The sequence below is a fragment of the Sphaeramia orbicularis genome, chromosome 9, assembly GCF_902148855.1.
Source record: "Sphaeramia orbicularis chromosome 9, fSphaOr1.1, whole genome shotgun sequence".
Lineage (NCBI taxonomy): Eukaryota > Metazoa > Chordata > Actinopteri > Kurtiformes > Apogonidae > Sphaeramia > Sphaeramia orbicularis.
The window spans coordinates 5,764,515-5,785,697 of NC_043965.1; the positions used below are offsets into that span (position 1 = coordinate 5,764,515).

Sequence of the window (21,183 nt, forward strand, 5' to 3'; positions counted from 1 at the left end):
AAATGCACTAAAATATACAAAAAAATGTGCTTCGATGCACTAAAATATACAAAAAGTATGCCGCAACGCACTAAAATATACAAAAAAATATGCTAAAATGTACTAAAATATATAAAAAATATGCTACAAAGGACTAATAAATAAATAAATAAAAAAGCTAAAATACAGTAAAATAGACCAAAATATGCTAAAATACACTGAAAAATGCAAAACAGTGCACTAAAATATACAAAAATACACTATAACGCACTAAAACATAGAGGAAAAAAAGCTAAAATACAGTAATATAGACCAAAATACGCTGAAATACACTGAAAAATGCATAACAGTGCACTAAAATATACAAAAAATATGCTGCGACACACTAACATTAAAAAAATATGCTAAAATGCCCTAAAATATACAAAAAATGTGCTTCGATGCACTAAAATATACAAAAAAATATGCTGCAACACACTAAAATATACAAAACATATCCTAAACTGTACTAAAATACACAAAACATATGCTACAACACACTAAAATATTCAAAACATGCTACAACGCACTAAAATATACAAAAAATATGCTACAACGCACTAAAATATAGAGAAAAAAATCTAAAATATCGTAATATAGACCAAAATATGCTAAAATACACTGAAAAATGCATAACAGTGCACTAAAATATACAAAAAATATGCTACGACGCACTAACATATTAAAAAAATACACTAAAATGCACTAAAATATACAAAAAATGTGCTTCGATGCACTAAAATATACAAAAAGTATGCCGCAACGCACTAAAATATACAAAACATATGCTAAAATGTACTAAAACATACAAAACATATGCTAAAATGTACTAAAATATACAAAACATATGCTACAACGCACTAAAATATACAAAACATATGCTACAACGCATTAAAATATACAAAAAAAAAGGCTTTTCTGCCTCCGTCCCTAATAATAGACATTATGTAGCCTAAATGTCATCTAAAATTAACATTTATTTGCAACATAGTACAGCAAACTGTTACATGATCAAAAACAAATTAATTTTAGCAAAATAAATAAATAAATAAATAAAGTCTCCGTTTTGAATGTCTGGGGTCGCCAGAAATTTGTGACGTTAAAATTGGGTCACGAGCCAAAAAAGGCTGAAAACCACTGCTTAGGGTCTACAGACACCGCCCCATGTGGTCTGGAGAACATCGCCTTTATAACCCTGTGGAAAGTGAGCTGAAACTATGTCATACATGAAAGGGTTAATATTCCAGAACACCTGAAGGATAAACTCTGGAGCTGTTACCAAAAACAAATAATCACTGCTGTTTTAAAAGGCGTTTGAAGGTGATTAAAACCAAACACCGACGGACCAGAAAGTGAATCTGATAAGAGAAATGAAGAGTGTTCATAAAAGCAGACCTGAGGCTCCTGTTCTTTGAATTCTAAACCCTTTTCCAGCTCTGATCCAGACTTGTTTACGACTCTGGAGCTGATTTATGAGCCGTCACTCTCCTCTCCTGGTCACCTTGTATGATGAACCTCTGATTCACCTGGGGTTTTAACAAGCAGACCATGTTCAGGAGTCTACACACACTTTATTGCTTACACATATTATATCTATATTTATACACAGACACACATCTGAGGTCGGTCACTCCTCCTTTTCTTCCGTTTTTGCTGCTGGTTTGGGTAAAACGTCATCGCTCCTGAACCACAGAGCTTCACTGGTGCGACTGGCGATGATGGCTCTTTCAATGAACGGACCTGAGACGAAGAAGGAAAAAGAAACTGTCACTGACTAAAACACACAGAGAACTTCAAGAAGGTTTAATCAAATACAATCTACACCACAGGTGTCAAACATGCGGCCCGGGGGCCAAAACTGGCCCGCCAAAGGTTCCGATATGGCCCCTGGGATGAATTTGCAAGTAAAATAATAGCAGAATAATCTAAAAATAATGACTCCAAATATTCTTTTTGGTTTCATGTGAAAAAATAATATATTATGCCTATAAATAGTGACATCTTCATTTTTTCCCCTTTGTTTTAGTGCAAAAAATAATAAATTATTAAAATATTTACATTTACAAACTATCCTGTAACAAAAAAGATGTGAATAACCTGAACAAATATAAGCAATGTCTAAAGAAAATTAAGTGCATTTTTAACTATATTCTGTCTGTTACTAAATGTTTTGTCCCTTTGTAGATCTGATCTGTAACGCACATGTATAAATGATAAGTTTAGGCAGAATATTATTAAAATTGCACTTATTTTTCTTAAGACATTTCAGTTTTTTCATCTTATTCACATCTTTTTTGTTCAGATAGTTGGAAATGTAAATATTTTCATAATTTAATGTTATTTTTTTGCGCTTAAACAAAAACAAAAGTTTGGAGTTGTCCTTATTTAAGGCTATTATGCTGCTATTTTACTGGTCTGGCCCACTGGAGATCAAACTGGGCTGTATGTGGCCCCTGAACTAAAATGAGTTTGACATCCCTGATCTACACTATGTGGACAAAAGTATGTGGACACGGTGAATTCAGGTGTTTCTTTTCCTACAAGGGTCTGGGATACAAAACAATAACAAATAACATAATATAGTTTAGATTAGATTAGATTAGATAGAACTTTATTGATCCTTTGGGCAAAGACCTCAGGAAATTGAGGTTCTAATAGCAGCACGACACTGAATATACACACAAGAAATAATACAAGAAAACAGCAAAATAATAACTCTAAAAAAAGAAAACAGCATTGAAAAAAAACAGACAAATGCACATTATTAAGCACTAGTAGAAATAACAAGTAGCAAGGTGGTAATAATAAAGAAATAATAATAATTATAATACTAGATAGCTAATTATGTTGTATGTACGTACAGTATATTATATCTATATATGTATGTGTGTATGTATAGTTTAATAATCACTAGGGGTGTTAGAAAATATCGGTTCTCCAATATATTGCTGTACTGATATTAAAAAGTACTGTATCGATACTTTTTAGGTATTTCTTCAAATGCAGGTATTGCTGAGGTTCATTTTTGTTTTTTTATTTTTCTTTTATTTGTTATTATTTAATACCTTTATTAAAGAATGTTAGTTCCTTTGTTGGGATTGCACAAAAATAATGTTCTGATGTTAGTTCTGAACTAATAGAATATGAACATTGGAACAGGATCTTAAACTGTAATGTCTGTAAAACATAATTTAAGTTTGAACACAGGAACATTTTGTGACATAACATTAGATCCTGCTGTGATCAAATAAAAATGTGTTTAGTATTTGTGCAGATTTCTGGTGTAATTCAACTCTTCCAGGAAATAATCATTTAAAAAAAAGAAACAAAAAAAAAAAAATAGCCTAGTATTGTGATTTGTATCGTATCACCAGATTCTTGCCGATACACAGCCCTAATAATCACAGCATAAAAGTTATAATAAGGCATGTTTTTATGTATGTATGTATGAGGTGTGTGTATATTTTAGGTTTTTTCTCTATAACATTTTTAACGTATTTTAACTTATTTATTATAGGTCATGTATTTTATGTATTTTTAGTAGCATGTGTTCTGTTTTATGTGTTGCAGTGCAGCTTGTTTGCGCTCTTGTTTAAGCCAAATTTCTCCCACGGGAAACAATAAAGTGAACCTTGACCTTGAGGTGGTAACAGTATTAGTCAAAATTATACATTGCAATAATAATAATATTAACAATGTATATATTGCGATAAATATCATCGCATTGGTTAGTTTGGTTTAAATTGTTATCTTTGCTTCTAAAATGCCTCAGTGGTGGTTTTGAGTTAACATCTCAACATTGATTTTATTTTATTTTTTTATCCGTGACTATAATTTTAAATGTCCTACCTCTAAATTTCTAAAATATGTTTCATGCCCTGACTGCAAATAATAAACTACGTGGACATAAATATTGGGATGCATCATGTCTACAGCTGTGAGACATCCTGTTCATGATGATTTGAGATAAAAACATCAATATTTCCTTTAAGTTTCAAGGGAGATTTTTCTTGATGGGATGATTTAGTTCATTTTCTTGGTTATTTCATTTATTTCTATCTGTTTTTTTAATGTTGTTATTATTTTGTAAGTCTTTTGTTCATTGTCTCAATTGTTTTGTTCATTTTTTTTTTTTTTTTAGATATTTGGTGCATTTGTCCATTTTATTTATTATTTTCTGAATTTTTTTGTTCATTTCGTTAACCACTTCTTCATTTTTTGCTGATTTTGTGATTTTTTTCCCTGAATTATGTATTGTTTTGTCCATTATCTTAATTATTTTCTTCATTTTTATCTATTTTACTGTCTACTCTCTAAATTATTTGTTCATTTTTTCCATTTAGCCCTTTCATTTTTATTCATTTTTTAATTATTTTATTCATTTAATTCCTACCAGTTGGAAAAAAGCTGTTACTTCATTATGTCAATTGTTTTGTTCATTTATGTTAATTTTCTAGATTTATTGTGCATTTGTCCATTTGATTTAATATTTTCTGAATTTTTTGTTAATTTTGTTGACCACTTCCCTCATTTTTTGCTCATTTTTTAAATTTTTCCCCTGAATTATTTATTGTTTTGTCCATTAACTTGATTATTTTCTTGATATTATCAATTTTACTGTCTACTCTCGAAATGATTTGTTCATTTTTTTGTGTTCATCCCTTTCATTTTTATTCATTTTGTTATTTATTTCATTCATTTAATTCCTACCACTGGTGGAAAAAAGCTGTTTTTCGACCAAAATGAAACCCTCTAAGCTCCTTTGATGCTTCAATCTAGAACTAATCAATTACTTGACTTGATTAAAACTAAATTAAGTCAAGAGCGCTTCAGTTTCCGGCTCATTTACCGGAAACTTTGCTGGTATTTAGTGTTAATTATCAAGAAATGTCAGTGCACTTTGGTGAAAATCAGAAAGGAAAAGGACAGACAAAACCACATTTCATATCAAAGAGGACAAGGGGGACCAGTTGATTATTAAAATATGTGGTGGGAGTCTTTTTTTTGTTTTTCATCTCTGTGAAAATTAGAAGAATAAGCAGACTGTGGATCCATTTCCGTCTGGTATCAGTATGCATGACATTATGTTAAACAGCTTCTTCAGTCTCTCCCCCACAGTTCCGTCTCCATTATTCCAAAAACATGCACAAACTCCCATTCCCTCCGGTCCTTAAACGCCTCTCTTGTATTTACATTTAACTAACTTCTGAATAGTTATCTCAGCATCGCTCAAACTTTATTATGGTCTTGATTTAGCCGCGTAGGGTTGTGCTTTTGTCATGAATAATTCCCATAAGCCCCTTGGGGTTCCTCTGGCTCACCCACACATTGTGTCTTTTCTCAGTTTTAAGTGTTTTTTCTGTGAAGTCTCCTCCAGTTTTTTTTTTTTTTTGCCCACGCTGCAGCCATTAGCTTCAGTCCAAATGGCTCTCTAAAACACATTAATGGGAATGAAGAAGCAGCTCCAGCGCCTCATGCAGCTCATTCAAGTTAACGCTAAGTATTCCACACATTCACGTCTTCTGATCCTTGACTTCTGGGTGCAGAGGTAATTAAATTCCTCCCGGTCCTTGTACGCCTCTTATCAGGGAGCTGAACTGCTGCATAATGTTTGCTGGCGTGAACTGAAAGAGGGTTCTACCACTGACAGAGTTCAGAAAAACCCAGATGGCTCGACTTGACACGACGCCTTCATCAACCAACAGCGCCCGGCGATGAAAGTGACGGAGTCAGAGTGAGTTTAACGTCTATAACAGGACGTTTCAACCGCCTGCTCTTGCTCGTACCACTCCTGGAATTTCCCCTTGTGGGACTAATAAAGGCAGATCTTATATCCTACACCGGGGATGTCAAACTCATTTTCTTTCAGGGGCCATATTCAGCCCAATTTGATCTCCAGCGGGCCGGAACCAGTCAAATAATAGCATAATAACCTATAAATAATGACAACTCCAAATTTTTTAGTGCACAAAATAACATTAAATGATGGAACTACTTCTGTCCAAAACAAAAAAAAAAGATGTGAATAACTGGAAAAAACTGAAATTTCTGAAGAAAAATAAGTGCAATTTTACCAATATTACACCTCATCTTATGATTTATACATGTGCATTACAGATCACATCTACCAAGGCGCAAAATAGGCAGAATATTGTTAAAATTGCACTTATTTTTCTTTAGACATTCCAGGTTTTTCATATTTGTTCAGGTTATTGACATTTTATTGTTAAAGGATATCAGAATTTAATGTTCTTTGCAATAAATCAAAGAGAAAAAATTGGTGTTGTCATTATTTAGAGGCGTAATGTCTTATTATTTTTCTCACATTAAACCAAGAAGAACATTTGGAGTCATTATTTCTAGGTTATTATGCTATTATTTTTGAGTTTAATGCCCTTGACTGTTAATATCTGCAGGGTAATTTTTGCATTTTGCACTTTGCAAATTCATCTCGCGGGCCAGATTGTTTGCCGCGTGTTTGACACCTGCGTCCTGCATCATATGGACAAAAGTATTGGGACACGTTGAATTCAGGTGCTTCTAAAACACAGTGTGGATGAAGCCTATTTCGTTATACACTAGTCAACATTTGCTAGGGATCAGGACTATAACTTTGCTATATTCGTGGGTGTAATTCTGGAAACTTGAAAATTTACTTTCCCAGTGGAGTACAGCCTGCAGATGCAGATGGTGGCCACACACATTACTGACATCACACCGTATGTGTTTCAGAACATTCTGAGTGGTTTCAGTGAAAACAAAATTGGAAGAGTAATTGTTGTGAACTCTAATTTCTAGGGTTGTATCACCCTTTTGCCTGAAAGTGCAATAAAAATGTATGTTTTTTTACCTTTTGGTCCATTTTTCTTTACATGACTAGCCAAAGTACACACATAATATATGAAGTCACTCAAAATATTATACAACATCAATTATTGTGCAAATATAAAACTGATCCCTAGCAAATGTTGACTAGTATATTTTGCCTAAGGACTCAACATTCTGAAAGTTTTCAAGGTTCCCTCTGTGGATCCTTCTGATTGTATAATGTTATCACCCTGCCCCCCGAAAATGTGGCAAGGGGGCTTGTTTTTGGTTCAGTTTGTTTCGCTGTTAACACTTTAGCAGCAAAACTGTTGGTTGAATTCATACCATATTGGGTTTATAGATTGCCAGTGACCCAGAATAGATGTGATTACATTTTGGGAACAGTAGGTCAAAGTTCTAATTTTTTATGATTTTTTTTCCCCATTTACTTAAAATAGGAGAAATTTGAAATGACTGTAGCAGTAAAACTACGGGTTGAATTCATATCAAATTGGGTTTATACAGTCGCGGAAAAAATTATTAGACCATCAAAAGTCATCAGAAACAATGGTTATGCAATTAAGTACTAACTCCTGTGAGTGTCATGTGACTAAAACAGAGAAAAGAAAACATGCAATGCCTAGAAGCACTGTTTTTGTCAGTACAATGCCATAGATATTGATGTAAGAACTGAAATGGTTTTGGTTATTAACAAGAAAACATGGAAAATGGATAGATATCAGCTCTGAAATGAAACTCTTATGAGCTATTTTTGTTGTTGTCATTATATTTGTCCAAACAAATGTACCTTTAGTTGTACCAGACATTAAAATGAACAAGAATTTTTCCGCGACTGTAGATTGCAAGTGACCCCGAATAGATGTCATTACATTTTGGGAACCGTAGGCTCAAAGTTGACATTTTTTATTTAAAAAAAAAAAAAAAAAAAAACACAGCAGAGTGGAAACTCCAGGAGCCTTTAAGGTCCAGAAGGAGCAGATGTGCATAATGTAAGTACCACCTTTAATTACAAAATGTTCAACTGGATAAAATGCACAAATATAACAAACACACAACTGTAACTTCACTACATCCCAGCTTCAGTCGGTGCTATGGTGATTATTACAGGACCTTCATCGCCACATATTAATAATAACTATTTCAAGTGCATGTGTTACTGAACCATGAAATTGGAAGCAGGAACGTTTCGATGACCTAAACCTCACTAGACTGTTTCATTATGTGTCTCTGATTGGAGGACGGACTCTGGCCCGGACAGGAACCCAAGGAACTCTGACTATTGAAGTTTGTTGTCATCTTGAAACATGATATTTCCATGTGGGGTTAATCTGCTTTGCTCATCCTTTTCAGTGAATCCAGGAGGGTTTATGTTTGGGAGTGGATTACTGCTTGGACATTTTTTCATTTCTTGGTGTTTCAGGAAATAAAAAAAAACCAATTAAGATTGCCTTTTTCTGTGTCAGTTTTGTATCCAAATCCATGTAATCCTTGTCAATAACATGCATCTCTTTGTCAAATCACTTTTTCTTAAGGATAAACATTATTAAAAGAATGATATTTTGCTTTTTTTTAAACGGAATTATGCATTTTCAAATATTTCCCTGTGGTCTCCATAAACTGGAAATGCTCTGCTTGGGTCTGAATCCTTCATTAATTCAACTCCACAGGTCCATCTTCAACCCTATTTCTGAGTAATGACACCAGAAAGGTGGTTTCGAGCCCTGGCCCTTTAAATGCACATGAGCCACTTCAGGCCCCACCCCCTCAAGTTTGTTGGCTATGCTGCTCTGTCCAGTACAACCAACAACTGAACATTTAAGCTAATGGGCTCCAGGTTTGGACATATTTTCAGTATGGACTGCAACTGCTGCTGCTGATAAAATGTTCGTCGGACGTCTTGACCTTATATGTGCAAATGTCGTGACGTAAGCCTCAGAATCAATCTCACCTGTGTAGAAGAAACACTTACATTTCAGCGTCAAACTTAATTGTTTACATTTACAGCTGTGTCCAGTAGAGAAAACAACAGCTTCGATTTTAAATACTTCTTTTCTCTGAGTCTAAAAAGTTTTTTATTTCAATTTTGTTGCTGTTTTGTTAGTTTTTCTCACCATGTTAGACCAACAGAGTGACTCACTACTTCCTCTAGTGGTCACATAAATCCCCATTTCTGAAAATACAGTCGCGTACAAAAAATATTAGACCATCAAAAGTCCTCAAAAACAACGGTTATGCAATCAAGTACTACCTCCTGTGTGTGTCATGTGACTAAAACAGACAGAAAAGAAAACATGGAATGCCTAAAAGCACTGTTTTTGTCAGTACAATGCCATAGATATTAATGTAAGAACTGAAGTGATTTGGGTTATTATCAAGAAAACCATGGAAAATGGATAGATATCAGCTCTAAAATTAAACTACTATGAGCTATTTTTGTTATTATATTTGTTCAAACAAATGTACCAGGCATTAAAATGAACAAGAAATTGAAGAAAACAAGGGGTGGTCTAACAACTTTTTCCGTGACTAAATACAGTTCACATCGCTACAATATGATAATTTTAGGTAATTTTCATAATATTTGAAAGTAGAAATACTACACATCGACACTTGAATCTTGAAATTAATACTGACTCGCTGGCGGGATGTGGGAAAATCAAAGTCTGTACTAATTTATTGAAACTGGAGTGAAAATGACTTTGAGCAGTTCTGGGTTGTTATGTAATGAGAAATGGCCACAGAGTTAATAATAAGAAACCTATTAGTCAGGGTTCTGCTGAAGAGACAAACGTTTATAGTCCTCAGGAGAGAGATTGGAGATAAATTAGAAAGGAAAGATTCCTGATATGAGAACCGGCGGGTCACACCGGGTCACTGCCTTTAAAGAGTCCTCTGTCAGTTTTTCTAAAAGCGCTGCACATTTAGAACGGGGAGGGCGCCGCTAATGACATTTTATTTAGAAAGCTTAATTATTTTTTAGACAATTTAAGCCTCGCGCACTAATGAGGCGTCGGCTGATGATTACAGTCGGAGTCTTATTACTGAACTCTCCTTCGTTCATATCAGCGGCGTCGCACCAGGACCAGGCTCATTTTCATAACAAGGCTTTTCAGGTTTACACTTAAAAGGAATTTCATTACCACCTTTAAACAGACACAAATACGGAGCAGTATGGAAAATGCAAATGAAATAAGAAAGCAGCGATGTCCAGGGTTCGTATATATTTTTCAAAGATCAAATTCAAGCACTTTTAAGGGTCACTTTCAAAATCTTTCCTGCACAGCCCCGTATCACTGGGGTAAAATAAATACCTACAGGAATACATATAGTTAGGATTATTTTTTCACTTTTTATCACAATGATGTACATCAATGCATGTAAATAATTGGTGTAAAATGCAGTTTGTCATCTTTTCATGGTCATCAGATATGACCCATTTGGACGTTCAGAGGCTCTGTAGTTACCGTGGAAACATCATCATCCTCTACAACATTGATTCACAAGTAAAATCCATGGAGTTGGATCAATGGCAGTGGATGGACACACTGGGTTTATATGCAGTTCATGACAGATCGGACAGAAAAAGTAACTTTTTGTTTAGTTTTCATTGTTTAGATTCCCATTTAACTTCCAGTTGAATTTACTCTGACCTTTAATGAACACAGTCTGTGATGGAACTGAGGGAGTGGAAGCTGAATGTATGTTTGTGTTTTATTGGTTTTTGTGAACATACCTAAATCGGCCGGTCGGTGTGAACACACGTCCATCAGAACCGTCTGCAGGTTGGCGTAGATGTGCTCCTTAGGCATGTCAAGCTGCACAAAAGAGAATTAAAGTCAGATGCTGATTCCCCGGGGTTGGGGGGGTGGGGGGGGTGGATGAGATTTTAAATTGTATGTTTTTGGGGGTTTTTTTGTCTTTTTTTCCTTCTTCTTTCCTTCCTCTTTTTTCACTCTGTCAATGTGGGTTATTTCTGGATGTGCGTTTGTTGTGTTATGTTGATATTAAAAATGAAGCATAATGTACCAAGCGGGGGATTTCAAACCTGTACTATGATAAAGCTTTGAAAAAAAAAATCTGAAACAGATGCTGATTCCTGTTTTCTTTAAAGCTGCGTATGACTTTCATCACCAATTTTTCATCAAATCTGTACAACCCGAGTGATAGCTGAAGTATCGCAAATCCGTTCGTCTTTTTCCGTGATTACGTTCCTCAATCACTTCCCTCACAGTGAACAACTTCAAAGTGTACTCCATCACAAGCAGTCCATTTGTTTACATACCAAACCGTTATGTCACTTGGGTCTTTTCAGAAATTTTGCTGTGAAGTGCATTGTGGGAATGGGAATTCCACGCAGCTGCAGTATGGCTGCAGCAGCAACAAACACGGAAACAGCTTCATTGCTTCTTGCTGCTGCAGCTGCATGAAAAGGCCCACGTGACGGTTTGGTTTCAGTTTGGTATGTAAATAAACAGATGGCTTGTGATGGAGTACACTTCGAAGTTGTTCACCATCAGCCTGGTACACCCTATAAGGACTACCATTACAACAGGCTGTCTAGATTGCTTCGTTATTTTTTACAATTAAAGTGTCAGAAAATGTCTTTTTTGCCGATTCTTTTACACTGTTTTTCCAGGAAGAACTTAACTTTCAATATTTGGGCAGTAATTATTATTATTATTATTATTATTATTATTATTATTATTATTATTATTATTATTATATGTAATAAACACTTAAAACAGTGTGTTATAGCAAAAAATTTAAAACTGAATGTGAATTGCTTTCATATTTATTATGAAAAACAAGTGAAAATCTTCAGAACAAAAATTTATGATTAAAGAAATAAACTTTCAACTATTTTATATGTGCTCAAACATTTTTGTTTCTCTAGATCATTCTGTGTCCGTGTTCTTCTTATTATTTTTAGTTATTTCTAGTCATTTTTTATCCTGTGTGACAGTCTGTGTTCACTTTCTGTCTAGCTGTAGACAGAGCCCCTCATTTCACTGACAAAAACATCAATGATCTGCTTCTTTTACAGACACTGAACATATTTCTGCCCTGGCTAGCTCTCTGCATATAGATTTACAAAAATAAAAATAAAGATTTATATAATATTTACAGCTAAAATACAACTATCAATGAACTATACAAAACAGATAAATACAGATGAAAACAGTGGAAAAAACGCCATCAAAACACACTAGTAGAACATTTCAAAACAGCACTATCACTATAATATACAAAACACGAATTCACAGTTAAAAGTAAGTAATAAAAATCTTCCATCTCTCTCTCAATGATTGCACTCTGCTGCTCTCTGCTCCGCCCACTTCCACCCCTCTCCCTCAGCCAATGCAGACCTCTACCCTAATGTGTTATAGACCAATAGAAAGCTCTGAATCTCAGCTTTCAGATGCTGTTTTCAATTCAATTCAACTTAATTTACAGAGCACGTTTCATGCTCAAGGCAGACTCAATGTGCTTCACAACAGGTATATAACATAAAAACAAAATAAATAAATAAATAAATAAATAAAACAAAAAACAAAAACACAGGGCTTTACAGAATTAGTTGGATACGAGTTGGCTGTTTGAACTTTGTCAGGAGTTATAATAACTTCAATGACAGTCGATGCAGAAATGTGGACGGTGGAGGGCAACATCGTCCTAAAAATGTTAACGACGCTGAATATTTTAACTTTTGTCGACGTACCGTGGCGATCTGCGTCTGGACGTAGCAGTCGTTCATCACCAGGTACTCATGTCCCGTCTTAAACAACTTCAGCATCTCAGGAATGTTGTTGCCGACTGAGCCTGAGCGTTAACAGACAGTGAGATGAATTGAGACGATGAGTGAAAACCAACAGAGGGATTAAAGACTAGGGGGAAGCAGAGTCTGATGGTACCTCTCTTGCTCTTGGGAAATTTCTTCCTCAGTTTGTTTTTCAGCGGTATGAGCTTCGGGAGCATGTCTGGCACGGCTACGTAAAAGTCTGCAGAGATCTGGTCCTCTAAGATCTGGAAGAGGAAAACAAAGTCACGTCAGTGTTGATTTGAAGACAACACTTTCATCCGGCCCTAGAGGAGCCAATCTGAACAAGGACTGTACAGTGAAAGTTATGCACCGGCTCTATGAGCTCTGCTCCTCCGACAAACACCGCTCCGTTGTCCTGGGCAGCTTTGGCCTGATTCGCATCCTGCAGAGACGACACAGACAGAGTTCACTATTAGATCTGGGTGTGTTCAAGTCTGACAGATCCCAGCAGTGTCGTTCATTATAGTCGTTAAGTCGCAGGTCTGAGTTACAGCCCACAACCTGCACCCATCAGCAGCCATATTCATCAAACACCCGCTTTGTGTTCCGGCGTCTCCTTCATTCAGACGAAATGAAAAGGCGCCACTGCTCATCTGAATCACATCAAAATTAAAACACTTCATCATCGTTTGGCTGCAAAAGTTGCATTTTTATTACACCTCACATAAAAGTCAACTATTACAAACAGCAGGGATTTCAGAGGCGGCGTGGGAACATCAATATGCATCAGACTGTTTTTGGCTGTCTATGAAAATGAAAGTGTTTTGCTTCAGAATGCATTTACAACAGATGTTATGATCAGGGTTATTATCGTTTATAAAAAGTAATGAAATAATGAAAATTATGGGTGGAAAAACATTTTCATTAACTGTTATAAAACTGTTTACTAAAAAGTGTGTTTAGTTTTTATCTTAAACTTTATCTTCTATAATCAAACTTAAGATAAGACTTTATTGATCCCACGATGGAGAAATTTCACAGTTGGAAAAAAAAAAACAAAAAATGATTTGAGTAATAGATAAAACTGGCTATCTTCAATCAAGTAATCCATTTTTGTAGGATCTGGTATCTTAAAATTTCCTGATATTGTAGATTTAAAAGCAATGGACATTATTTATCATCGTAAGAACAAAAGTCTTCTTGTTCGTATTCTTTTTTTTTTTTTATTTAAGAGAAGGGAATTATAATTTAAGAGGGTTGTTTGTTTTTAAAACACGTCAAGAAAAAACAAATATCGCTGTGTTTCTGTTCTTGGTGTCAAATTATGGAATCAGTTGAAAGATGAATTGAAATTGTGTAGCTCGTTGAGTTTCGAAAAAGTTTAATTTGTCAAATTCTCAAGGGCTATAAAGGTAAAATGATCTCTAAGTAACTTAAGAAATTGATGGTAGATTAATTTGTGTTAATGTTTTATTTGTATTATTTCAGGTGACTCAAAGGATGGGAGTAGGAGAAGCAGAAATAAGCCTCTGACTCCAGCATCGTCCTGTTTCAGTTATTAAATGTGACAATATATGTTTTTTATGTCAAGTGTTTTTGTATGTAACCGAAATAAAAATATTCATTCCTTCATTTCTGTTCCACTTATTTCATCCATAGGCATTTTGTGTAAAGGTGCAGTCTGTTTATTTATCTGTCCATCTATCTATTTATTTATTTATTTATTTATTGTTGACTGTGGCAGTTTGACACCAGCAGAACCGTTTTTCACATCCAAAAGGTAAAAAATACACTAAATTAGAAAACATATTTTAATCTCATTCAAAGTAAACAAAAAGTGACAATGAGTTACGATAAATACTAAAGATGAATGCAAAACTGGTAATAATGAAAATGACCAAAAACAGAACATGTTCCTCTTTAAAATCATAATTAAAAGTAAAATGATGAACAGAAATTGGAGGAAAAGTCACCTTATGGAGCCAAGACAACAACTGAATATCTGTAGATAAAATATACAGTGAAAATCTGCAGAGAACTAAAGTTATATATTGAATGAATTTGATAAATCGAGTAGACGCTTGATGAAATTCGTGAAAAATCGTGAAAAAACGTGACAAATTACAAAGGAGCAACAACTCACCCGGCTACTATATAATTTTATTATTTTACTCTAACTAATTTTGATTTTTAAAATGTTTTTTTACTGGCTTTAATGGTTGTTGTTAATCAATAATGTACATTAAATATAGAGTTTATTAAAACAGAATTAAACCATGAGCTGTTGATTAAATTTAAGAAAGAAATTAAAAATTATGGTTTAATTTTTTCCTCAATGCTGAAAAAAACTAACTTTAATAAATGAAGAAAATAAAAAAACAGTTTTACTCTCAGCTGAGAATATGTTTTAATTATGAACAGACTAGTACCACATTAATAAAAGCTGAAAATAAATTAATGGAAAAAAGGAAAGAAAAATTAATGAACACCAACAGTAAATGCTTGTGAAATTAAGCTTCTGTGATGCTAAAGGCTGAACAAACAGCAACTCTTACCTCTGTAAAAACTAAAACTCTGTTCATCTCCGTCTTGAATGAATGTGGTAGATGAACGGTGCTGACGAACGGGTCAACTTTTTTCTGGCGGGGGGGACAAAGCAAAACATGCAGTTATTCAAGGTTCATACACATTTTTCAAGGTCAAATTCAAGTACTTTTAAGGGTCATTTTTACATTTTTCCAGCACAGCACCTTATCAGACCTTGAAAACATAAAACTGAAGTTCAAGCATTTTCAAGGATTTCAAGCACCCGTACGAACCCTAGTTATTACATTTGTCATCTCCTGCTAAACTGATTTTCATTGTCCCTGTGACAGTGACAATAAACATCTATACTATTTTATTCTATTACCCAGACTATTTTCAGTTCATTTATGGTACAACATTACAATGTTTCTGAAGCAAATATCGTAGTTTTTAATTCACCACGTCTTCCATACTTTGAGTATATTTTTAAGATAACATAATAGTTCAAAAAAATAATTTCCATTAAAGTTTACTGTGTTTTACTTTATCTAAACTTGACTGTATAATCTGTACCCACTTAATGTTGATACAGTGCTACAACTTATCCATGTGTTACTTATATATGGGATGTAATATGTTAAAGTGCATTCATTAAAAACTTCAGTACATGTAGTAGATTATAACACAATGTAAATGCCTATACACGTTGAGAAATGAAGCTAAAATGTTCATTATTTTATTATTAGAAGGTGTGTTTTGAAAAAAGTGCTCACTGAAGTAAACATAAGTTTCTTTTAGTCCCATATTTTCAGTTCTAGTATCTTACAATCATAGTGACACTGTATAGTGTTCATATAGGAACAGCTCCTTTAGAGCCATTATGAAAACAATGGGAGTTCAGGTATCCTACAGGCTTCTACTAATTAAATTTAAGACCTTTTTAAGACTACTTAGAACAAAATTGAATGCGCATTTTATGGCCGTACTGGCAAAAATCTGTGACTCCTAGAATTTAGGAAAATGTATTTATTTACTCCACTGTCTTGATTCCCACCATTCCGAGTCATTTCTCCCTGGAGGCTGCAAAGTTAGTCATGATTGGTTCCTAGTTTCAATATAAATTGTCGAGTTGGAACAGGTAGAACTGAGTAGAATAACGTTTCTTTCTTTGCAGTTTGGACATTTCCCATGCACACACAAACACAACATGGCGAACAAGTTTATGGCAACATAACTTAAAACCAACCATACCACATTCAACCTTTTAAAGACTTTTTAAGGTACTAAATAGAGATTTGTATATTTCAAGCCTTTTAAGACTTTTTAAGACCCCACAGGAACCCTGGAGTTATGCATCTAACATGAACATTAGTGTTGAGAAGAATTACCACTGGTTAGAGCTGAAGAGTGTTAAGTATTTACAACACAAAGAGTGAATGCTTAATCTGTGTAGGTGTTTAATTACTAACACGCTTTAACATGTGAACACACAGACACCTGAATGTTGAAATTAACTCTGACAGTGTTAATTTGTGTATTTGATCAAGAATCACTTCAGGTCTGATCTGGATTTTCAGCGAACAGAACCTTAACCTTAACCATTTACCTTCTTCTCCAGCTTCATGTCCAGCCTCAGGTCGATGTAAACAGGCTGGTTGTGCGGAGTGAAGTCCAACGCCTGGAAGCTCTTCAGCAGGTCGATGGCATCTGTGACGCCATAGATGGTCCGGGGATAAAACCTCATGATGTACACATCATCCACAGGCGCCCACGCAGTCTTCCCGAAGGGTTTGTGCCTGTCTTTGTCATCGATGATTTTCTTCTCTTTCTTGGGCTCCTTCACTTCTTCCACTTTCTTATCTTTCCTTCGAGTCCTGAGGATATGACCAAAAAAGTATTAAGATAAAATAATCTAAGACACAATGAGATGAAAATGGCATAAAAGAAACAATGAGGCAAAAACACAGTTAAAGATGCAACAGGAAAAACACAAGATGAAAAGTGATGCTAAAGATGTTTGAGACGCAAATGTTTAATATGCAGCAAAATGCAAATGTCATAAAAGAGCTAACAAGATGAAAACAACATACAAGATGAAATAACACAAAAACACCATTAAAGACATAAGATGAAAAAGAAAAAACATGCAACAAGACAAACTAAGAAGGCATAATGGATGAAAAAGATGAAACAACAAAGAAGACGAAACACGATGAGATGAAAAAGACAGAATACGGAAGAAACAAAATGAAAATGACTACAGTAATTCAAGAATACATGTTCAGCATCAAAATAAAAAAGACAAAACAAGATAAAGACAATGTAAAAGATGCAACAAGAGAAAGATAAAAACATCAAAAAAAGACATAATGAGAAGAAAATGACATAAAAACAAATGAATTACGCTGGCAAAATATTAGTTCCACATCAAATCATGTGAATTAATTTAAGTAAATTAAAGAAACATTGGGACATTTGTTAAGTTTTAAACTGAGATTGTGAAAGAGACAAAATAAAGACAAACTAAAGATGTACATTGAAATAAATACAACCATTATAATCTCATGTGTCAGCCTGAACTGAGATGAGCATCAGCTTAGAGGCAACAAAACCCCAGTTGGAAGACAACATTTGACGCTGGATTCTATTTGCAAACATACTTGAGGGCAGCAAAAGTCCTCACAGGGAGTTTGTTTGTTGCAGTGTGTGAGATGCCCAGGTAGGCAGGACCACCGGCGGTCAGCAGCTGCCTCTGACATCCTGCTAAAACTGGACAAAAGAGAAAAAAATCACATTAGAATTAATGTATAAAAACAAGAATTACAGATGAAAACCTTTGTCTTCACACTGCTGTACCCTGATTACACTCAAAAAGAACACCAACGCTTGATAAATTTATAATCTTGATTAAACAAACTTTGCCTAAAGATCTGTAACTAAATTAACTTATGCCGTTATTAGTCCCAAGACAGGGAAATCTGCAGTGTCTCAGTAGCATAGGAATAGTAATATTAAAAATATTAAGGTATTAAATATAGAATGTGTTACATCATATACAGTACTGTGCAAAAGTCCTCCTCCAACATTATGTTTGTTGGTTTAGTAAAATTCTAATGACCACACCTATGCATTTCTCAGTCTCTGCAGTTTCCAGGGTAAAAACAACTTCTATAAAGTAAAGTGGTCATATGTGATGTGACCTCCCTGCACACAACATGTCTTTAACCCTTTTGTTCAGACAATATGAGGTTCATGACATTAATTTTGTGATGTTTTACACCAGATTTCACTCAACATATGTTAGATGTTTCTAATTGTTTATGCTACTTCTTGTCACAGGGTCAGAGGTCACATTAAATAGTGACTTTAACATTTACAACACATTTAGTTTGTTTTTTTATGTGTCTGTTAAGGCCATGCACATATATCCTGTATATTTTTGTTGTATGTGAAGAAAAGAGAATGAGAAATAGATGTGTATGCTCATTTCAACCCAGCAGAAAAACTTTTGCACTGCACACTATAGAAAAATACAAAATTATATACCAAGTAGCAGTCAGTAGAGACAGTAATAATATATAAATACAAAAACATGGGTAAAAGAGCAAAAGGTTAACTATTACAACACCTTCCTGAGAACCACATAATCATTGCACATTGCAAGAAAATTTGTGCTCATTATCTGGATAAAAAGGTCCAGATTCAATAGTTTTATGTCCCTCATTTGCGTGTGCATCCATAATTAAGATATTTTTTACACAAAAAAAAGGCTCATTTAAAGAAAAGGGGTGCATTCGCATCATATTTACAAATTCCTGTTTCATCCACTATATTAACCAGCAACTGCATTCATAAATCTGCCATATCAAGCGTCCCTAGTAACACAAATCCACATGTAGTTTAGCTCTAATCGGAACCTAAACTCTACTAATGATATCTGTTAATGTCAGCATAACATAATACAGCAAATGTCAAAATTACTTTAACATTTAAGCTGATCTTTATGGTTCAAAGACGCTCAGAAATGTCAGAATAAGCTACAACAGAATTGTGTTTCTTTCACTGCTCCTTCGTTTATTGGATGAGAACCTAAATATTATGTTATTTAAGAAATATTACGAAAAAGAGGACACTGTCTACGAATGAGTTTTGCTAATGATAGCAGTCAAGCTAACAGGCTAAGGGTTTTTTTCGCGCTTTGAACGAAGAAAATAAGTAAAAATTTGGTCATAAATAAATAAATCTTAGCTCGGTTATCACACATAAAGTATTGAATAATAATGTCAGGTGGAAGACAGTAAATTATACAAAAACATCTGACCTTTCCACAGAGTGCGCGTGCTGCTCGCCATGTCCGGGAAACTGACCAGTCCGTAAGGAAACAATGATAACAACAATAGTTCCGGCTGAGAAATAAACGTTCCCATTAAAACACAAGACTGAAGCAAAAGCACATTATTCACTATTTCCATCACATTATATATGTTATCGGTAACTATTTCAACGTATTCAAAAATAAGAGACATTCAACCGTTAACAACAATGTAATGGGGATAATTTTACCTATGTCTTGAGAAAAAATATGCAAATTACGATTCAAATTTCTTCGCAAGAAAAGAAACAACAAATAATAAGTAAATAAATATTGACATTATACAAAAAAGTCAGCATTATAGAGAGGGATTCCTTTTGACAAATTATATCTTTTATTTATAATTGCCTATGAATGTTGTATGTTTGCAATTTTTTGTGTCCTTATAGTTTATTTATAGAAATAGAACTTTTAAATAAACTTATAAATTACTTTAATGCATTCATTTTAGAGGACTTCATCCAGGATTTCTGGTTTTATCATTTGCGATATATTTAAGGAATGACACACCAATGCCATTGTGGTGTAACCATAAAAACTTTGCTTCAAAAAAGGGGAATTTCTCAATAGTAAAAACTAAAACTAAGTCAAAATGGAAGTGAAATATAGATAGTACTTTAGCAGTTACACAATTTGACATTTTTCTTACGTCTTGCAGGATGTTTCTGCAACATTTTCCAACAATAAATGTTCCAAACACATACGTTATTTGCTATTGAGATGAGTATTTTGTCATAAATACAGTATAATCGCATAGTCTCTCACATTCATGCATAAGAAACTCTGATAATTTGTCACATTTACAACAACAGTTGCTGCAGTGTTTATCAAATATTAGCTTTAACAAGTGTTAATTACATGTTTTTATTTATTATTATCAATTTTAAAACTTTGTCTTTACACTGAATTATAGAATTAGTTTCTGTGCATTACATTTTGTATACTTTTAACTCAACTCTGTTTTGATGATTATAGTTAATTTGCATCATTATAGAACTGAAGAGGCCTGATTTTCTCTTGCCTTATTCAGATGTGTTGTGTCACTGTAGATTAAACTAAAACTAGTTTAGAAATTTGTTAATAATAAAATAAAAAAAAGTGACATAAATAAGAATGCAGCAGGAAAATTAATATACATTAAAATACAATAAGCATCCACAATCATATACTGTTGTATGTAGGTATATATGTATGTATGTGTGTGTGTGTGTGTGTAAGTAAATGTATATATATTTGTTTACATATATAATCTTTGTTACTGTTCTTGTTACTATTCTGCAAAAGTAGGATGGCCATGAGAAGCATTGATTTTACACTGTTTTGTATTACACTGGAGAGTCTATATTTATATGCCAATATACATGCAACAAAGATTCACAATTTACCTTTTTTTTTCTCTCTCTCTCTTTCTGTGAGTAATATCAACACCCCTATGTTCCAAAAAACTGAGTTGGGACCTGCCTAGGGACTGCAGATGAAAAGTAGTTATTTTTTACTAACTGTCATATTTACATAGGTGTATTTTTTTATACAGCAATGTTCATAAATGTGCATGGTCCCTATTAAATAAACCAATAAAATAAAATAAAACTAGAAAAGCACTCGGAGAACGCAAACCTCCGCCAAGGCAGATCAGTGTCCCCATCCCCACCAAAATTTAATCATTTGTTCCTTGTGC

The 21,183-nt window shown here is 34.0% G+C and overlaps 1 protein-coding gene across 2 annotated transcripts; it reads right to left on the reverse strand.

Annotated features, from left to right (window-relative positions):
* Positions 1–1,141: 1,141 nt before the first annotated feature.
* mrpl1 (mitochondrial ribosomal protein L1) lies at positions 1,142–19,584 on the reverse strand. Of its 2 annotated transcripts, XM_030143130.1 has the most exons (10): positions 19,455–19,584; positions 17,794–17,902; positions 16,740–17,007; positions 15,163–15,246; positions 12,978–13,049; positions 12,759–12,870; positions 12,566–12,666; positions 10,580–10,661; positions 1,634–1,758; positions 1,142–1,544 (listed from the first exon to the last, which is right to left on the reverse strand). In XM_030143130.1, the coding sequence occupies exons 1-9, from the start codon at positions 19,558–19,560 to the stop codon at positions 1,646–1,648; spliced, it is 1,047 nt and encodes a 348-aa protein (XP_029998990.1). In that variant the 5' UTR covers positions 19,561–19,584; the 3' UTR covers positions 1,142–1,544; positions 1,634–1,645. The 2 variants fall into 2 exon arrangements, with proteins under 2 accessions (XP_029998990.1, XP_029998989.1); XM_030143129.1 differs by lacking the exon at positions 1,142–1,544 and having other exon boundaries at positions 1,558–1,758.
* Between the last annotated feature and the right edge of the window lie 1,599 nt (positions 19,585–21,183).

Excerpts from the sequence above, each read along its gene's own strand:
- mrpl1 (XM_030143130.1), bottom strand. The coding sequence starts at position 19,560 with ATGGGAACGTTTATTTCTCAGCCGGAACTATTGTTGTTATCATTGTTT. Across the intron at positions 12,871-12,977 it reads GAGCAGAGCTCATAGAGCCG|ATCTTAGAGGACCAGATCTC; the intron begins GTGCATAACTTT and ends TTCCTCTTCCAG. Across the intron at positions 10,662-12,565 it reads TCCAGACGCAGATCGCCACG|CTTGACATGCCTAAGGAGCA; the intron begins GTACGTCGACAA and ends TCTTTTGTGCAG.